Here is a 17,969-nt window from a genome sequence, read left to right on the forward strand (position 1 = left end):
CTGTCAGATTGTCTGAACTACTGCAAGGTCCACACAAAAAAAAAAAAAAAATGATAAAATGAATGATCTCTGAATTATATTTTCTAAAGTAGGAATCTAAACCCTTCAGATTATGGTGTACAATTTTAATTTTTTTTTTTTTAAGGAAATTGAGAAGGTCATTAATTTATTTATAAAAATAATATCTGAACAAATATTAGAGGCCATTGCTTAAACGTTTCAATTCTAAAAGCTATCTTTCCTGGTCTAAGGAGCACAATGAAAGATCTACTTTATCAAGCCTTCACATAAGAACATTGACCTTATTTTTTTCGGGGTCAATAGTAATCACTTTTTCTTTCCAGAAAATTTCGAATTATGGAACAAACATACCATTGGGTATTAAGGTAGTGAATAATAACGACCTTTAAAAAATAATACACTGCAGTTTCAGTGAAAGAAAAGAACCATAATCTATCTTATCATTTAACTAATTATATATTTGTTAATGTTTATTCGTATCAAATATCTTATCATTTAATTAATTAGATGTTTATTAACGTTTATTCGTATCAGCTACCTTATCATATATTTATTAATGTGTAATCATATCAACAGTAATAAGTGTTACTCAGTTTGGGCAGTTGTTACAAGCTTTCAAAACACCTGAAACAATAAAATAAACTATAAAACTGTATTCTATGACCAGGAATCATTACATTATTTTTCCATTCCTCTCTACGACATCCCTTACAATTGTTGATAAACTATCACATTATAAATGAAAGTATGGAAAACCCGTTCAATTGTTCTATGAACAATACGGAATTGTTTTGGTTTGTTTTCAAGGGTTTTACAACACTTGCAACACATTTAGGTCATATCAGCACCAGTAAAAAGGAAGAAAATGGGATAGTAAAAAGTTCTTAAATTACAATTAAAGCATCCAAGAAATTGGGAATTAATTAGAATAGGGAACAAAGGTAGATTACAAGAGCACACTATCAGTTCAGTGTGGCTCAGCGGTACGGTGTTTGCTTTGTACCCGAAATGTACCGAGTTCGAATACCCGCTACAATGTGTGGCCTTGAGCAAGTCACCTCGCCTTTGCTCAGTTTGCGGCGTTGCACTGCGGCTGATGCCTGGGTTATTCCTGTCTTCCCTCGGAAGAAACCCTAGAGTCAAATTTCCCCAATGGGATGGGTAAAGGGAATTTTTAAAAAATATATATTAGTTTGAGATTGCCTAAATGTCTCATCAAGACACAAACACAAGTCCCGGCCAAGAGGAACACACTCAAATGTTTACAAATCATATTCATGTTAAACAAAAAATAATACAGTACATGACAGAGAGATGATTTACAAAACAAAAAAAATATCATCTCCCAAAACTCTTACTATACATTTAATTGTTTCCCTCCCAGCCAGGATATTTGGCCAGGGCACAGCAAAACTGGGTAATCCCATTCAAAGACAAAGACAGCATGTTGGAAAACAGATATAGGAGGATAGAAGACATGGTTAGTGTCTCCCTATCCCACTGTGGGAGGTCAGGAACCCCACCCAGAACAAAAAATGAAAATAACAGCTTCGAAAAAGAACAAAATACCAAACACAGGACATTTCAGGCTCAAAACTCTTCTTCAGCCAATAACATAAATAATAAAAACATTAATCTACCACTTAAAATCGAGACAGACAGCCTTGATCCACACGTCTGAATAACAAATTCTGCTACACAGACTCTATATCTTGTCACAAACAAGAAACACATCTTATTAAACCCTTCCCCTTGGATGTTTAAGCCCCTGTGGACCAGACTCGATTATTACTAATCTACTGGACTTATTGCTTCTCTTGTCCTATTTATTTCTTTGGTTTCTAAGGTTTGTGTTATTTTCTTCATGGTTGGAGTCGACATTGTGAAGATCAGCATTTTGCATTTATGATCACTGGATCCATTAGCCTATTTCTTTTCTATTGGAGACTGACATTTTATTTTCAAATTCATGATCTTTCACATCATGCAGTACAAAAATTCTATTCCTTCTTAATACTCCTGTGTTATGATTTTAATTTTTTTGTTAATAGATTAATTTCACAATATTTTTTCTGTGTGCTAGTATAGCAGAGATAGTTATTCCTTGGGGAGGACATTTCAAACTGCGATCATACGGACTACACACAGCATAGACACCTTTTATTTCACTATTCTATTATGTTATGCACCAAATTTTCTCCATCATTTTATAATATGTTCCATTCCATAGAAGAGCTTTTGTTACCAAGCGAGGGCTTCTATTTGTTTAAATTTCGAGATTGTACTTGCCAATAATACGTACCAATACTTTGCTCCTTAAAATAATGGGCAATACTTCACTTTCTATTGCCATTTTAAAAAAATTATGATATTGTAGTTCAAGAAATCAACAAAGTACTTACCTCAATGGATCACTCCAAAGTAGTTCCCATGCCAGAGGGCTGTCATTTTCAGGGTCAGATAACGGTGAGGGAATTTTGTTGATGGTCTCAATATGCCCATTTTCATTCTCCGGGGATGGAATGCCTCCATGTACACAAAAAACCTGTTACAAAATAAAATTTAATAAGTGAAACCAATGTAATATCTGATGATAAATCATGTTTAAGTTGATAAAGCCTAAAAACATTGCTGATATTCAGACCTCTGAAAACTTTCATATCATATCAACAGGCCTGTAAATGGTTGATGAAAAAATTGTCAGAATCTTTTGAACACGCGAAAATAGACCATTAGGACAAAAGTATGGATTAATTAATAAACACAACACAAATATGACACGTCAATTGACTAGTCAAATCATGTCACTTTCCCCAAATCATTTATAATACAATAAGCAGGTCCATATTTTATGGTAGCAAAAAAAACAACAAAACAATTATTTGAGAGAATACACACATTTCTGGTCCCAGGTCTGAGTTAATTGTAAAATGAAAGGAAGAGAACAATTCCTATCTTTTCGAAGGATGTGTAAGGATGGAAGGAAGTAAGGAAGGGAGGAAGGTAGGAAGGGAGGAAGGAAGGAAGGGAGGAAGGGAGGAAGGAAGGAAGGACGGAAGGAAGGAAGGAGAGAAGGAAGGAAGGAGGAAGGAAGGAAGGAGGAAGGGAGGGAGGAAGGAAGGGAGGAAGGAAGGAAGGAAGGAAGAAGAAGAAGAAGAAGAAGAAGAAGAAGAAGAAGAAGAAGAAGAAGAAGAAGAAGAAGAAGAAGAAGAAGAAGAAGAAGAAGAAGAAGAAGAAGAAGAAGAAGAAGAAGAAGAAGAAGAAGAAGAAGAAGAAGAAGAAGAAGAAGAAGAAGAAAAAGAAGAAGAAGAAGAAGAAGAAGAAGAAGAAGAGGAGGAGGAGGTGGTACAGTCGCATGTGAGGGAGGAAAAAGAGAAAAATTAAACAGTCACGGTCATGAGGAAAGAAAACTTCTGCTGAAAGCAGTCAATCACCTTTCAAAGAAAACTATATATTTCGAAGAAAAATATTTATTTCGCATTAATTTTTACCAGTTGACATTAAAACTGAAAAAAAGAAAGCAGGAAAGAGGAAAATAACCAGTCGTAATAATGTGTGTGTGTCGGAAGCAAAATAGAGAGAAACGGTCCGGTCCGACACATGCTGTGTTTGACGACAAGACATTGTCATTCCTCTCTCTCGTCTGTGGCACAGTAGGCAGTAGGCAGTGAAAACATCCACGTTTAGCTGAGCGTGAAGGTGGAATGATAATATACCTAGCTGACTAGTTGTTTTTGTCTCTGACATGATAAATAAAAAGTTTCTTTATTTTTTTTAAAGTCCGCATTCGAAATGGGATTTTTAAAAACAATTTCGAGGCACGAAATAAAACTCTTTTATTTTCTTTTTTGTTGGTTCTGTTTTTTGACGTTACGAATTTTATTTTCACTTTTAATTAATTTTTTTAAAAATGTCAACACAACAGAATATATAGAGCAAAATCGCACTGTCGGAAATCTGACAATAGTCAGAAGATTTACAGACCTGTATCAAGCTTTCAGTGGATTACTACATAAAACAAAAACAAAAAGGTAATAAGAATAGACTCAATATAATAAACAATTTTAATAAAAGACAATAACATAACGCTGTATTTAAATATGCTAGCAAACTCTTTACGAAAACATATATGATGAAATGTTAAGCCTCAATATAAATATCCCTAAAACTAGACTTAAAGCCAAAAAGAAAAGCTTCGTTAATCCTGACAGAATTAAGAGAATTAGCAACACTGGAAATCCCTGGAAACATTCAAAAAGGAACTTAAGACTCATCTCAGTGATTCTAGTGAATGATAAAAGTGTGTGTGTGTGTGTGTGTGTATGTGTGTGTGTGCGTGTGTGCCTCAACTGGGGAAACCCCAAACAAACGTCAACAGTCATTTGTCCTCCATTATTTATTGAAGTTTAATATTTGTTTTCATTTGGATTTAAAGCTTCTGGCAGTATACTTTGATTAGCATATAGTCACGGTCATATAAAAAACTTTACAACTAAGAAAGTTTGAAAGGACCCATCTTTCTTGAAATAATGATTACCTTGTCATCCACAGTGGCAGCAATGGGCATGACGTCAAAACATTCATTGATAGACTCCCAGATCTGGTTTCCAACAGAGTCACCAAACTTCTCTGAACATTCTCTGAAGTGTTTATAAAGTATAACAATGAATTTACTACAAACTTAATCTTTTCATATAATGCTAATTTAAAAAGATGTTAAAAAGACCAGCATATATGAATAAAAGACAAATCTGTGACTAAAATTATTCAGAATCACGCAAGTGAGTTTGATGCAGTTTAAGATACAGATTGCCTAAATATGGCATACCATATATAGCTCAAATTTAATCATTTCTGGTTCACCTCAAAATAACATTAGACTGGGGTAATGGGATGCAAATATGCTTAATAATTGAACAAAGTGATTCGTCATGGTAAAGTAGAGAAGTATTCCAACTCCAAGCAGATTTCACTTTTTATGCTCAGTTACTTACGATTTAAAATGAAACATTTCTTGAACATTACGTAATTCATGATTGCCACGAAGCAGGAAGAATTTATTTGGAGCCAAAAGTTTCTGTGCAAACAAGTATGATACAACCTGAAAAAAAATATCAAGAATATTAATAGATAATCATCACTGACATTCTGATCCATGACATAAAAAAAAAATTTAAAAATTAAAATGCAGAATCTGCAAATTTTCCAAGTATATAAAAGTTTTTAATATATATTCAAACAACAATCAGTGCTATGCTTAAAAATCAAAATACCTCAACACCATAGTCACCCCTATCAACATAATCTCCAAGAAAGAGGAAGGAGGCAGGAGTCAGGTGGGGTCCCATTCTCCAGAGGGCTTTCTCAAATGTCACAAGGTCACAATAATTGCCATGGACATCTCCTGGAAAATGTTTGGAAACCAAAGATATTAAATAGAAGAAGGGAGGAGCAGTGGAGGAGGAGATAAAAAAAATACAGAGAATTATGTAGCACTGCTACCACCGAATAGTGGCCATCTTTTTCGAGAAAATAATGCATATTATGTACATGCTGCAAATACTTTAAGAATAGAACACATAAGTTTAAAATACCATCGTGAGCAGTCCAATTTCTATGCAAATTCAAAACTATATAATACAGATTTAATCTGGTTTTAGAGATGATATCTTTCAATAGATTAAGGACAGCCCTACTAGAGGACTTCGAATTTAAACAAAATTATTTATGAGAAACTGTCATTAAAAGGCATCAAAAGATCTCAATGGCCAAGAAGGTATAAAAACTTTCAACAAAAGCTAAAGATAGGCAATGGACATACTGTCAAAACAACCATAAGAAAAAGTTATAGAAATGAGTATTATGAGTTAGCCAACATCGGGTATAAAAACATCAATTAAACAATTGTAAATTCTGGCGATTGAGTAATCATTTCAATAGTCATCATCAGCTTTACCAAACTCTTAAGACACTGCCTCACTCACAGATGCAATGCCTTATTAGAGCTGGTAACGGTAGTATTTTTTTCTGGTCTCTCAATTTTAATGCCAAGAATACTCACCAAGAATATAAGATGGGGATCTAAGCTTCAAAAGTCTAGGCTCAGCAGCTAAAATTTCCTTCACCTGCCTACACACATTCAGAAGACATTTGGCTAGGGCATTACGATCCACTTGGCCCCAATCAAATGCAGGCTGAAAAGTACAAATCCATTTTTTTCTTTATGCTTAGGATAAATTATCATATCTTCAGAATACATAAAGTGATTCATTATTATAAAAAGCATGGCAGAATGGCAGAGGATTAAATGGGGATGAGTTATTGATAGCTTTGCTCCTGTGGAAGTCAAAATCAACGGGACAACGGGAAAGCAAGATAAGTTTTCCACCAATAAATGAAGATAGCAGATTATATGTCAAATTCTTGTAATTGAAAGTTGGATATCAATGTCCTTTTCTCCAAGATTTGGTCTGTACCTTCTGGATCTGGGAGATGAGTTGACCATCATCTAAAGTGTACAATAAGAATGAGAACACACATACTCCGACACATAAATTCTAATGTAAAGATCCGATACATAAATTACAGAAAAACAAAATGAATTATCTTCAGATTAAATGTTTATGTCTAATGTTTAAACCCGTTTAAACCTGTGTTATCTCTATTATTTGTAGTTGCACATTCCAGTCCCTTATGGGCCTTGGATAAAAACCATATTTGTAGGTGTCCATTTTTTTATTTGGCTGTAAAAATTTAGTTGTCTTGTCAAGTTTGGAAGTGTGCATTCCTTGAGGAAATTGAAATCGACTTGGGTGGTCTTTAAAAAGAGAGTAAGCAGAGCAGACCACATGTGGTTACTTGAGGTTGCAATCCAAGCAGTTTAAAGTTTGTATGAAACAACCCTGATCTCTGAATCTGCAATGAGTAAAATATTTTGCAGCCTGTCTCAGGGTATTTTTTTCTAATTTATTTAAGTGTGTTTTACAAAGTGGGTTCTAAAAGATGTATGTATATTCTCCGGTTGGCCAAACAATTGGCCAATATGCCTATACTTTTGACTTTTCTAGGGCAGATATGCTGGTAATGCTTCCGGAATCCTAGTGATCTGTTTGCTTTTGCAATCCTTGTCAATCTGGCCACCCCATAATCGTGTTTTATTGAAGTGTTCCACAAGGTAAGGAATGCCATCTACATGTCGAGTGAGTGGCCAAGCATGTTTTAATTATTTCTGATCATGGTTTTGATTCTTAGAAGAAACTGTACTTGCCATGTCTTCCTTCAGTTTACCAGAGAATACAGGTGCCTTTTGTAGCTGTGTTATTTCTCTAAATAATATATGTTATCAGCAAATACTTTTAATTGTGATTTTAGTGAGATATTATCTGAAAGCCAAAGTCGTTGACAAATATTAAAATTTACAGTGGACCTAGTATGTAGGCTGGCGGATGCAAGACTGAACGACCCTGGTTTTACCCCAGTCCTGCTTAAGGGATCATAACCAATTTACAAACCAAACAAGTAATTCTTGGTCTCCTTGATTTTCATTCATTGTACTGTTAGAGTGGATGTTGGTGATGCTTCTAGTAAATATAACTAGTGTAAAACTTTTGTGTTGCACTGTGTCAAATGCTCTATGGAGATCTAGGACTAAAAGATTGATCTGTATTTTGCTATCGACTGACCTTGTAAGTGAATTTATTGTCAAACTGACTGTTTCACATGATAAGTTTTTCTAAAGCAATGTTGTTAGCAAATACTCCATATAGCTTTATGATGGAGGGAAACACTACATGTTCTATAATTTTGTATGCAACATAAGAAAAGAATACTGGTCTGTTGTAGGAGGTGATATCGCGTTTAATCTTCTGGTATATTGTTATTATTTTATCATGTTTCCAATCGCATCCTATCTCTAACGTGTCATTTGCACACTCTTCAAGAATTCTTGACAAGATTTGGCATGCTCCTGTAGCTTTGGGTCAATTAAATTATTTCAGTTGACTTTTGATGTCATTTATATCAATTTCAAGTCTGGCCATAACAAATAAGCTAGTATCTATTATTGGGAAGGGTTGGGTCTTCATTTGCTAACACAATTTGATATTGCGTGTTTAATATGTTTGTTTTCAGTTGTTTCTAAGGCCTAGGCTCCATCTGGTCTCTGTAGCACACTGCGCTTTTGGTATCTTTTTATAGTTCTTTGTGGACCAATTTGTGGAGTGTTCAAAGTGTTTCCATTCTGTTTATTTCGAACAAGCTGTTTAATTTGAGAAGTTAGCCATGATAGGAACAATTTTCCACTGATGTATTTTGAGCAGATGTATTTGTCCATTAAATCTTAAAAGCATTGAGAAATATTCCCAGTTTATTTCGCATGTTTGCTTTACAAAAGAGGATATTTTGATGGCTTTCACATCCCCTTTTCCTATATCATTGTTTGGTGCTGTTCCTTGATATTGTCAGTCAAAGTATAATCACTTAGAACAACACAATGATCGCCCATTGCTGTAGAAATTGACTGAATAGTGTTGGGACATATCATCAGCACTCGATCAAGGGTGTTGGATTTTTTGTAAATTCTTTGACCACCTCTGTCAGATTGAAATGTATAATACTGTTTATAACATTGTTTCATTCGGATATCTTTCATAAAAGATAAAAAAATTGGCATAATAATTACTGTCACATTGTTTTAGATTATATGTATACTAATTATTGATGATGTCCTGTAGTTCAGACAGTGCTCTATAAATTAATTAACAATTATAGCATATTAAATGAGTAAATTGGATGAATATAAATCTATAAAAGACAAGTAATAAAATAATTTTAAAAAAGAAATGGATATTTTCACCTTGGGATCCATTCCATTGTCAGGTTTGCCAGGCCTTTCAAAATATCGAAGACCTGTAAGCATTTCATTAGGATGCGATCTCTGAAAAATGTAAATTATTGACACTATATCATTCAAATTCAGTCAATTCACACTCTATAATATATAATGTGAGGAAATGATTTCTTACATGATGTGATACTAAAAATAGAAACTGAGTATATTTTCTCTCTTTTATTGGTTGTAAAATTATTAAATCACAATATTTATAAATGCAAATGAAAAATTTTCATGAGTATAAACTGAATAAGAAATATAACAAAGGGATAACATGGAATTTTAAAATGGATATAAGAAAAAGTTAATAAGAAATGATTTTTTAAAAAGGTTAGAAAAGAAAATAAGGACAACCTTTAATGAAAAAAAAAAAACCGGGAAAAAATAATTTTTGTCCACAATGTATGCACCTCTTTCCTTTCGATACAACACTCGATGATGACAAGTCTTTTCATAAAAGTAGAAAATTATCAGAGAAGAAACGTAAATTCTGTTTATATTAAGACCATGGTAAAGCAATCCTAACCTGATTAAATGCGTCAATGGAGGAAAGCCTTTGAAATCTAGAGACATCAGAATCCAAATGATTATTGGCACTGCCACTGACTGCTGCTGTACCTGTAAAGTATTGACAGAATCCTTCAGACAAATACACATTGCATATAAAACATTGAAAAGATTGTTATCCATTTTATGTACAGGGAGATTCAAAGTTGGGCGTGTTGTTTAAGACAGTAATTCTTCCACCGATCATGACCATTCATATGGCAAATCCAGATTTCCAATAATGCCATATGTGACCCTCCGCCTCGAAACGGTATTAAGTCGGATTTTTCAATTTTGGGTTTTTGGTACCCAATCACAGCTTATTTTATGCTTTAAAATTTGATACCAAATTTATATAATTCTGATTATTTATTGTCAAGATATGACCGTTTGAAGTAGGGAGAGTGTGAAAACCAAGTTTTAAGAAAATCGACTTTGAAGTGAGGCACCGTTTTCACGAACAGTTAAATTAATGGGCAAAGATAACTCCTTAGATACGGACATCAAAGATTTGACGAGATAGTGAAATTTGGCATGAGCTTAGCTTATACATGTACATACAAATTTTTGAAACAATTCAATTATTACTTTTGTAGTTATTCATTATTATGTAAGATGTTCTTAAAACAAATAAAACACTGGAAAAAAAACGCCGACAATTGCTCACTTTTTCAAGAATTTTTTATATTTAAATAAAGAATCCAATGAAATAAGAATTATTAATGTGAATTTTTTGTCTTATTTAATAGAGAAAATACGATTTCAAAATGCCAAAAGTTAAAGAAGGTTGAAATTTGAAAGTACAGTTTTAAAACTACGTGAAGCCGGGTGGGCAGGGAAAAAATTATCAAGAAAGAGGATTAGAGAGGAAGAGAGAGAATGAGAGAGTAAAATACACACACACACACACGCACACACACACACACACACACACACACACACAAACAGACACACATGAGAGAGAGAGAGAGAGAGAGAGAGGGAGAGAGAGAGAGAGAGAGATAGAGAAAAAGAGGAGCGAGAGGGGGAGGGGAGAGAGACTGCTTGTGTTAAGAGGACGCGAGGGAAATATAATAAAGATTGAAACCTGTATAAGTGTATGTGTGTGTGTGTGTGTGGTGTGTGTGTGTGTGTGTGTTTGCATGTGTGAAAGAAAAAAAGGGGAGACGGAGAGAGTGAGGTAGACATGAAGAAAGGGATGGAGGCGGAGCAAAGAATTGCAGGGATAGTTTAAAGAAAGCATTTTGTTACAAAGTAAGTCATAGTCAATCAACTGGAAACATATTGACCAATGAGATTGCAATTAAAGAAATGGGCTGGTCAAATCAATCATTGCATTGTTTCCATTTTGAGTCAGATGACAGCTTGAGGAGGAGGGGTGGAGCTTATTGTGTAGTGGCTTACATGAAAACATGTTATTGAATCTCTCAAGTTTTCCTTAGCGTTCCACCACATTGTTCATTGTCTAAAAAGAACCCCCCACCCCCCTTTCTTTCAGTATACAAAGAAAGCACGACAAAACGAACATATCTCTCTCTCCCTCTCTCTCTCTCTCCCTCTCTCTGTTTGTCTCTCTCTCCCCTTCATCTACCTATCTATCTATCTATCTACATATCTATTTATCCATTAATAGGTTTGTCTGTCTGTCTGACTGTCTGTCTGTCTATCTATCTATCTATCTACATATCTATTTATCCATTAATAGGTTTGTCTGTCTGTCTGTTTATCTATCCATTTCATTTTTTAGTTACAGTTCATTAATTGTTGAAGGCTCTATCAATTATTCTGATTTTGTACTTAAAATTAAATGTTTATCCTACAACAATCTCTGTAAGTGTAAGATTAGGCAACTGTTGTCCTATTAAGTCTTAGCATGTCCTATAATTTCATGAATAATTACAGAGGGACAAAGGAGGACCCCCACCTCAATCATTACCCAATACAGCTAGACACAGATATAAAAGTATGTGGTGTGTATCAAAATGCACAAACACACACGTATGTAACACACGCATGCTGACGTCATGAAGCATCGCCCGAGCATTATGGCCTACAGCCACAGCGCATGTGATGAGCGTTGACCAATCAGAATCATTCATTTGTAAGGTTGTCAGGGAAAAACCTAGACTTGTTTACAGTTTTTAAAGTTCATTATTGGTTGAACCATGAAATTGTGGAAACAGTCATGCTTTCTCTGAGATAGATAAAGACACGCCCTTTGCTGTGATATCTTACATCTTATTGGTGGAGAAAAAGACTCGGTATTACTAAGCTTTGGAAAGGGTGGCTCTCTGAGAGAAAGTCAACTCTCGTTTTGAATGTGTCACTGATAGTTGCATTTTTAAACTTGAAATTTATATAACTTATCGTCAATGTTTATGTTGAATTATTATGTTTTCATGTAGAAAAATGATTGTAGTTTCTGAAACAACCAAAAACTGAAATTTGATAATTTTGACCATTTCCACTTTAAAACCGGTTTTCTTCGTTTTCCAAATCCCGACTTAATACCGGTTCGAGGCGGAGGGTCACATATTACACACATGCGTTTTTGTTTTGTTTTGTTTTTTGTATTACATCTTATTCACAAATCACCCTGTACAACTATTTTAAAAAAAAAAAAATCGATATTGTAAAATGACACGGATATACACTGATATCAGAGATTTATTTTTTTTAAATACAAAAGTTAATGGAATTATTTAAACTGTGACTTCCAGCAATTTCAAACTGGTGAATGAAAATATATATACACTTGGTAGATAAAGAGTTCATTAAGTAATGAGGCCTGCACTGAAATATGGCGAGGGAATATTTAGACACTTTTAAGAACAAGTAGGCTATCACAGACTTTACTATTTTGAGAAAATCAACATTGAAGATTTCGATCCCATAAAATGTCCAATTACTCAAATACTATTCAATAGTTTTTTTCAAAACTTTCTGTGGGAATGATAATTGTACTTTACGATGATAGTCATTAAATAAAACAACAAATACATCACAGAATTGTCTTATTATATTAAAACAAATGGTCTGGCCGAGATGTTCATAGTTAAAACATCACTGAGTCAAAGAATTTACATTATGATATGGGCTATCCCACCCAACTTGCACATTGGGCCATCCCTAGTTAAATGGGCTATCCCATCTTACACATGGACATGTTTGTTACGAAATAATGGGCTGTCCCTCTCACACATGCAGTCAATTTAATCAATTTTCCTACATTAAAAGCATGTTTAATGCCTTAAATTATATTTTTACAATTGAAATGCAAAACATTACCTGATATGATGGCATTGTTGTTTGTTGGGGAGTTTTCTTCATTTAGTCGTGAATTCGACATGTCTTGTGTTGAAGCCATGTTTCAAGGGTTAGCCCGCTTACACTTATGTACACATTGCGTTTTCGGTTAAAACACAAGGCAGTTTATACAGATAACGAAGCAAATAAATGAAATTGATGAACGAAACATTTTCAGGGGGTTGGGCAATGCCCACTTTTGACCCCTATGTAATTATTTTAAAAAACGAAAAATCTGGATAGCCCACTTGTCCTTAAAAGTGTCCATTTATGTCTGATCGATTTGAAACCTGTATAATGGAAATTTTGCCAATTGTATCCTTTAAATTAAAGTGACAGGCATCTCTGCAATTTAACAAACCATAAATGGGCTTTGAGAAGAGATGTGCCAGAATCAAAACCACTAAATTAGTGGAGAGATAAAAATAAATTTTGTCATAAAATTGCCTTCCCCTTTAATTAAAAAAATAAAAAATGAAATCTGCGCATTCCAAATATACTTCCATAGTTTTTCCAGTATTATCCATCCATCAAGTATCTTCTAATAAATAATGTAGTACAATGGCATTTCTATTTTCTTCATTGGACATATGTGAGATAGCACACAAACACGACAGAGATACGCACAAAACTTTGTATTATTTTCTCTTCCTGAAATTTAGATATTACAATGGGACACCAATTTGAAGGCGACTTCTTATCTCCTAAATAAGACAAGCCTTAACTCAGAATTCTTACTATCAATGCTTTTGTGCACAAATTTCAGTTTCAATTATGTTCTATGCAAACTTTCAAAACCATTTTTCGTCCCAACTGACTTTTATAATATTGTATTTTGGCTCTAATTTGGATAACTAAATGAAATAGTGCAAGGCATTCAGAATACAGATTTGTTGCCAATTATTTCACTATAAATATGTTGTTTGATCAGGTTTTCTTGTGTGGCCTAAGATATGTGTGATTATCTGTTTTATCCTGAGTATCTTGATCACATACCAAGAAAATGCACTTTATAAACATCCATTTAAGTTACATAATATCACATTACCCTGTAAGTCCCAAAGGGCTCGAACTTCAGCAAGTGTGCCAGTACGTTTCACCCTGACTGTGTGATTGGCTAAATCATAGGTTGCTGGTTTGGACACAGATGACGGTGCTCTGCCTTCAGGTTGTTTGAAAACTTGATCTTGTAACAGAGGACCAAATAAAAAATTTCACAATCAACACGAAGTGTTCCGTGGGATACATTACATACATAAACATTGAAATTTTACAAGTACATTCATGTGGTTTCCATCATGTAATTTCACAATGATTCATTTAAGTCCTTTATACACCATGCAGAAATCTATTTTGTCTATATAGAGTAAGAAACACTCTCCAATAAATAATTCATTGCCTAAAGCCAGGCTCTCATCTATATCTGACTCGAGTGTGTAAGAGCCTTCCTTACCCAAGGACAAAATACCAATATTTCATTTGGTCAGTAACATACTAGATAGTGTACTGAAGTAGAAAACAACAATGATAATGCCATTTGAATGTATATAATTCCTATTTTGTATTAATTTCAATGACTCTGAAAGCATCAATTGATGGTGCTGAGTTTTGTCCAATTTAATATTACTAGGTTTGGCTGAAAAGTCTTGATGCCTATCAGATATTTCCAAAAGTATATACCACTATACATCAAAATGTGTGCAATATATTCTGATGTCACGAAATCTTGTTCAGCTGCTATTTCTTGTTTTAAATTCTCTTATTTGAAAGAATCCTTTTTCCAGCAAGTTGGTCGAAGAAATCATTTAAAAGGAATAATGCATCAAACAGTAGGCTGTAGTTGATTTCCTTACAGCAGAGATGTGCAGACATAAATATTCATAAACGGCTAAAACCCGTTTATGGTGATTTGTGTGTTGGCCTTCCATCAGTTCAAAGCCAGGTTAAGTGTTTTACTGGAACTGATGCTGTCTCCAAAAAATTTAAATGCCAGGCTTACAGTGGTCATCCAAAACAAATCCCCCCAAAAATTGACCTTTCCTGGTTAAACGCGGATGATACAATCAGATACTTTGGATGAGTTGGATATATTGTTAGAGAAATCCTGGGTTACAGAAAGTTATGTGCCATTGGATACTGAGAATGCTTACACAAACCCATGATCACATTGAAAGGAGCACATAAAACACCCCCTTACAATACCGATTCAGCTCCAAGTGACTTCAGAGATACCTCAAGGGGACAATTTTTGGCAGTGATGGCCAGGTGAAGGCGAATGTCACTTAATGGTGTTGAAATATACTATGCTTTGTTTTGATACCTTTGTCAATTTCGTATCTTTTATAGTTTTGAAAATACCAGAGTGTCATCAAGACTTCATTCTACCCTTGTACTTTCAGTTCCTGGGGAAAATTATTTATTTGTTGCAGAGGAGATTTAAAAGGATTATTCGTATTCTTGTGAAATGGTAAATTTGTTTGTTATCAAATAGCAAAAAGAAAGAAGATAAGATATTCAAAATATTTAAATCTAATCATTTTATATGAAAACAGTAAAGCAAAGGAAATAAGTTCAGCAGAGGTCAGCAGTGGATTTAAGAGCATTGTGTATAATCTGAAAGCACCTAAAAGCCCCAGCTGGTTTATATTTTCATTAATATGCAAGTAAGAAAGGGTATACAACAAGTGTCACAAGAGAAGACATTTCAACCATTGTCTAGCCCTTCCAGATGAATGTACAGAAAAGACATGGATGTCAGGGGGTCTTGATGGCTTGGAGGAAGAGCACTCATTTCACATGCAAAGAGATCAATCTCTATAATGTAGTCAAGATCATTTTTTTTAATTCCCATGTCCACCCATCAATGTCTGGGTAACTGGGTTTATTAGACATGGTGGAAATTACTTCATCATAGACTTGCGTTCCGTCTAATGGATAGCAAACAATTGCTACTGTCCATTTTAATGCTACAGAAACTGGGATCAACTCAGGTTCCATGATCCTTACTGTTCTCTCTAAAGTTTCACCATTAAAAGAAGACTAAAATAATGACTATAAGAATACAGTGGAACTCGGATTGTAGCCGAGTCTGTTATATCCATGCATACGGAATTTGAAGGGAAGCATTACTGAGGGAAGTTAAAAAAAAATACAGACAAGGAGCACATTTCCAGTTACTTCCCTAAATAAATATCGAGTTACCTCCCAAAGTAAATGAATCAGACAACATGAACAGTGATCTCCATTCCTGTAACCCCCACCCCGGAAATCACCATACCTCACCCCCTTTTCCACCTACTTCAGGACACAAGGCGGGTTGGAACAATACAAACGATAATTCTACCTTCCTCTTTTCCAATTGTGCCACTGACAACCACTAAGTGCACTTCAAAACTCAAGTGGCGCACAGTCCTAGCCTTAGGCTTCACATAGAACTCTTCATCATCTCACCTCTGGGCATAGTTACCTAATCAGTCATGAGATGCACATCCCTCACTCTACATTCAACATACTAGGCCTGAGTGTACCAACATGTTGAACAAGCCTTTTGCTGTGTCGTCATGTATACACAATGTGCAAAGAGAAACATCAATAGTACACACAACAACTGCAATTCGCCCACTCCCACCTCATCCCCGCTCCCTATAAGTTATGTGTGTCATGTGTGCCTTCCACTTTTCTTGAGTATGCAGTTTTTTGCAACTGGGTGATAAAATTGTAACTCATACCCCTGTTGTAGCCGTGTTCCAAGATATATTTCCCAACTATAGCCATGCATGATTTATATGAATTATACAGGCCGTAGAACAGCGATAAAAAAATTCTCATTGTAGCCGAGCTCCTGTTGCAACTGAGGCCATTGTATGTGAGCTGTACTGTAAATGATAGTTAAGTATATGCAATGTACACACCTGCTTCTTTTTCAACCAACTTTTCTTTGACTTTTTTGGAGTCCAGTAGTTTTGGACGCGACTTCTTTGTGGGAGGCTCCTCTCGATTGTCACTGTCACTATCACTATAGGGGCTTCCCTCTCGTTGCCTTCATCGTAAAGGAATAATGAAAACTTTAAAGTTAATTTGGAAAAGTACCCATAGAAAGAATTTGGCATCATGAAGATCCATTCATTTTTGAAAATCTTATACAATGAAATGCATTCAGATGTTTAACAAGTGACATAAAATGCTTTTTTTTTTTTTAATATTGATTTAATTAAGCAATGCAAGAATAGACAATTCCTACCTGGGCAAAAAATTACAAGTACACAGAGGAAACAAAGCTTAACTCATTTTCTATAATTTCCATAAAGGATGATTTATGAAAAGAATGGATAATAATGCAATTTTATGACGATCTACTAAAAGTAAAGTGAGTACCATGTATGAAAAGACGTTGATGTGAGTGGGACAATGTCCTTGGTCAACAACATAGTACAGTAGGGTGACAAGATCCTTTACACATCATCTTGACTTTCAACGGATCTAAAGAGACTAAACTCCCAATTCATTGTTAGAAGAACAGATTGGTGGGGATATGGGACCCAGTCTCTACCTTCCAGATTAAAAAGTGAGTCTTCTCAAAATCGATACAGCACTGACACTTCCTGAGGACTCTTCCCGCCCCCTCTGCCCTCCTAAATAAATGAACCTAGAAAATGTAAGCATATCACAGTATTGATACTATCAGTATTGATACTAATTAGTTCTTCGAGCCTAATTTGTAGATAGTCCCTCATGTCATATTTGTGGAGGGTGCATCTTTTGCTTTGTTACATACCATTATGAGATTTATATGTAGTAAAACTTAATTTTTGTTTCGGATTTATAGGTAGTATAAAGTTTGAAAAAACATTTGTAAAAAAAAAAAACAACAGAAATATATGACTTTTACCAACAATATAACTGAATGGTATGGTAAACATTTTTCACTTTTAATATAACCCTGTTCTAATCAATGAACATTATAATCCTTTAAATTATACAATTGATTCTCGAAATAATTAACACAAATGTCGTATTCCTCACAAGTAAATGTTAACATTATAACGTACCTCACAATAAAGACTTGGAAGGACATTAGAGCCAAAGTTTTACCATATTTTAGGAAAGTGGAATGGATAGCAAGAATTGAATTCCAAAGGCATTGTCATGCTTATTGCAAGCTTCCCATTGTTTTTTGGGATATTTTTATCAATCGAGCACCAACCAA

The 17,969-nt window shown here is 34.6% G+C and overlaps 1 protein-coding gene across 12 annotated transcripts in view; it reads right to left on the reverse strand.

The window, feature by feature from the left end:
- The window catches only part of LOC144968873 (uncharacterized), a 36,409-nt gene that overhangs the window by 6,554 nt on the left and 11,886 nt on the right, over positions 1-17,969 (reverse strand). For 4 of the 12 annotated variants that reach the window (XM_078907682.1, XM_078907678.1, XM_078907676.1 and 1 more), the window contains exons 10-19: positions 16,675-16,802; positions 13,812-13,949; positions 9,438-9,529; positions 8,876-8,956; positions 6,083-6,215; positions 5,295-5,425; positions 5,016-5,122; positions 4,559-4,661; positions 2,424-2,566; positions 1-20 (exon numbers count right to left, since the gene is read on the reverse strand). The exon at positions 1-20 is cut by the window's left edge and continues 161 nt beyond it. In XM_078907682.1, coding sequence (XP_078763808.1) covers positions 1-20; positions 2,424-2,566; positions 4,559-4,661; positions 5,016-5,122; positions 5,295-5,425; positions 6,083-6,215; positions 8,876-8,956; positions 9,438-9,529; positions 13,812-13,949; positions 16,675-16,802 — 1,076 coding nt within the window. Of the gene's footprint in view, positions 21-2,423; positions 2,567-4,558; positions 4,662-5,015; positions 5,123-5,294; positions 5,426-6,082; positions 6,216-8,875; positions 8,957-9,437; positions 9,551-13,811; positions 13,950-16,674; positions 16,803-17,969 lie in introns of all 12 variants that reach the window. The other 8 variants (XM_078907686.1, XM_078907680.1, XM_078907674.1 and 5 more) reach the window with 3 other exon arrangements.

The sequence above is a fragment of the Berghia stephanieae genome, chromosome 3 (genome assembly GCF_034508935.2).
Source record: "Berghia stephanieae isolate SIO BIC M18660-M18661 chromosome 3, UCSD_Bste_1.3, whole genome shotgun sequence".
In the NCBI taxonomy this organism is placed as follows: Eukaryota; Metazoa; Mollusca; class Gastropoda; order Nudibranchia; family Aeolidiidae; genus Berghia; species Berghia stephanieae.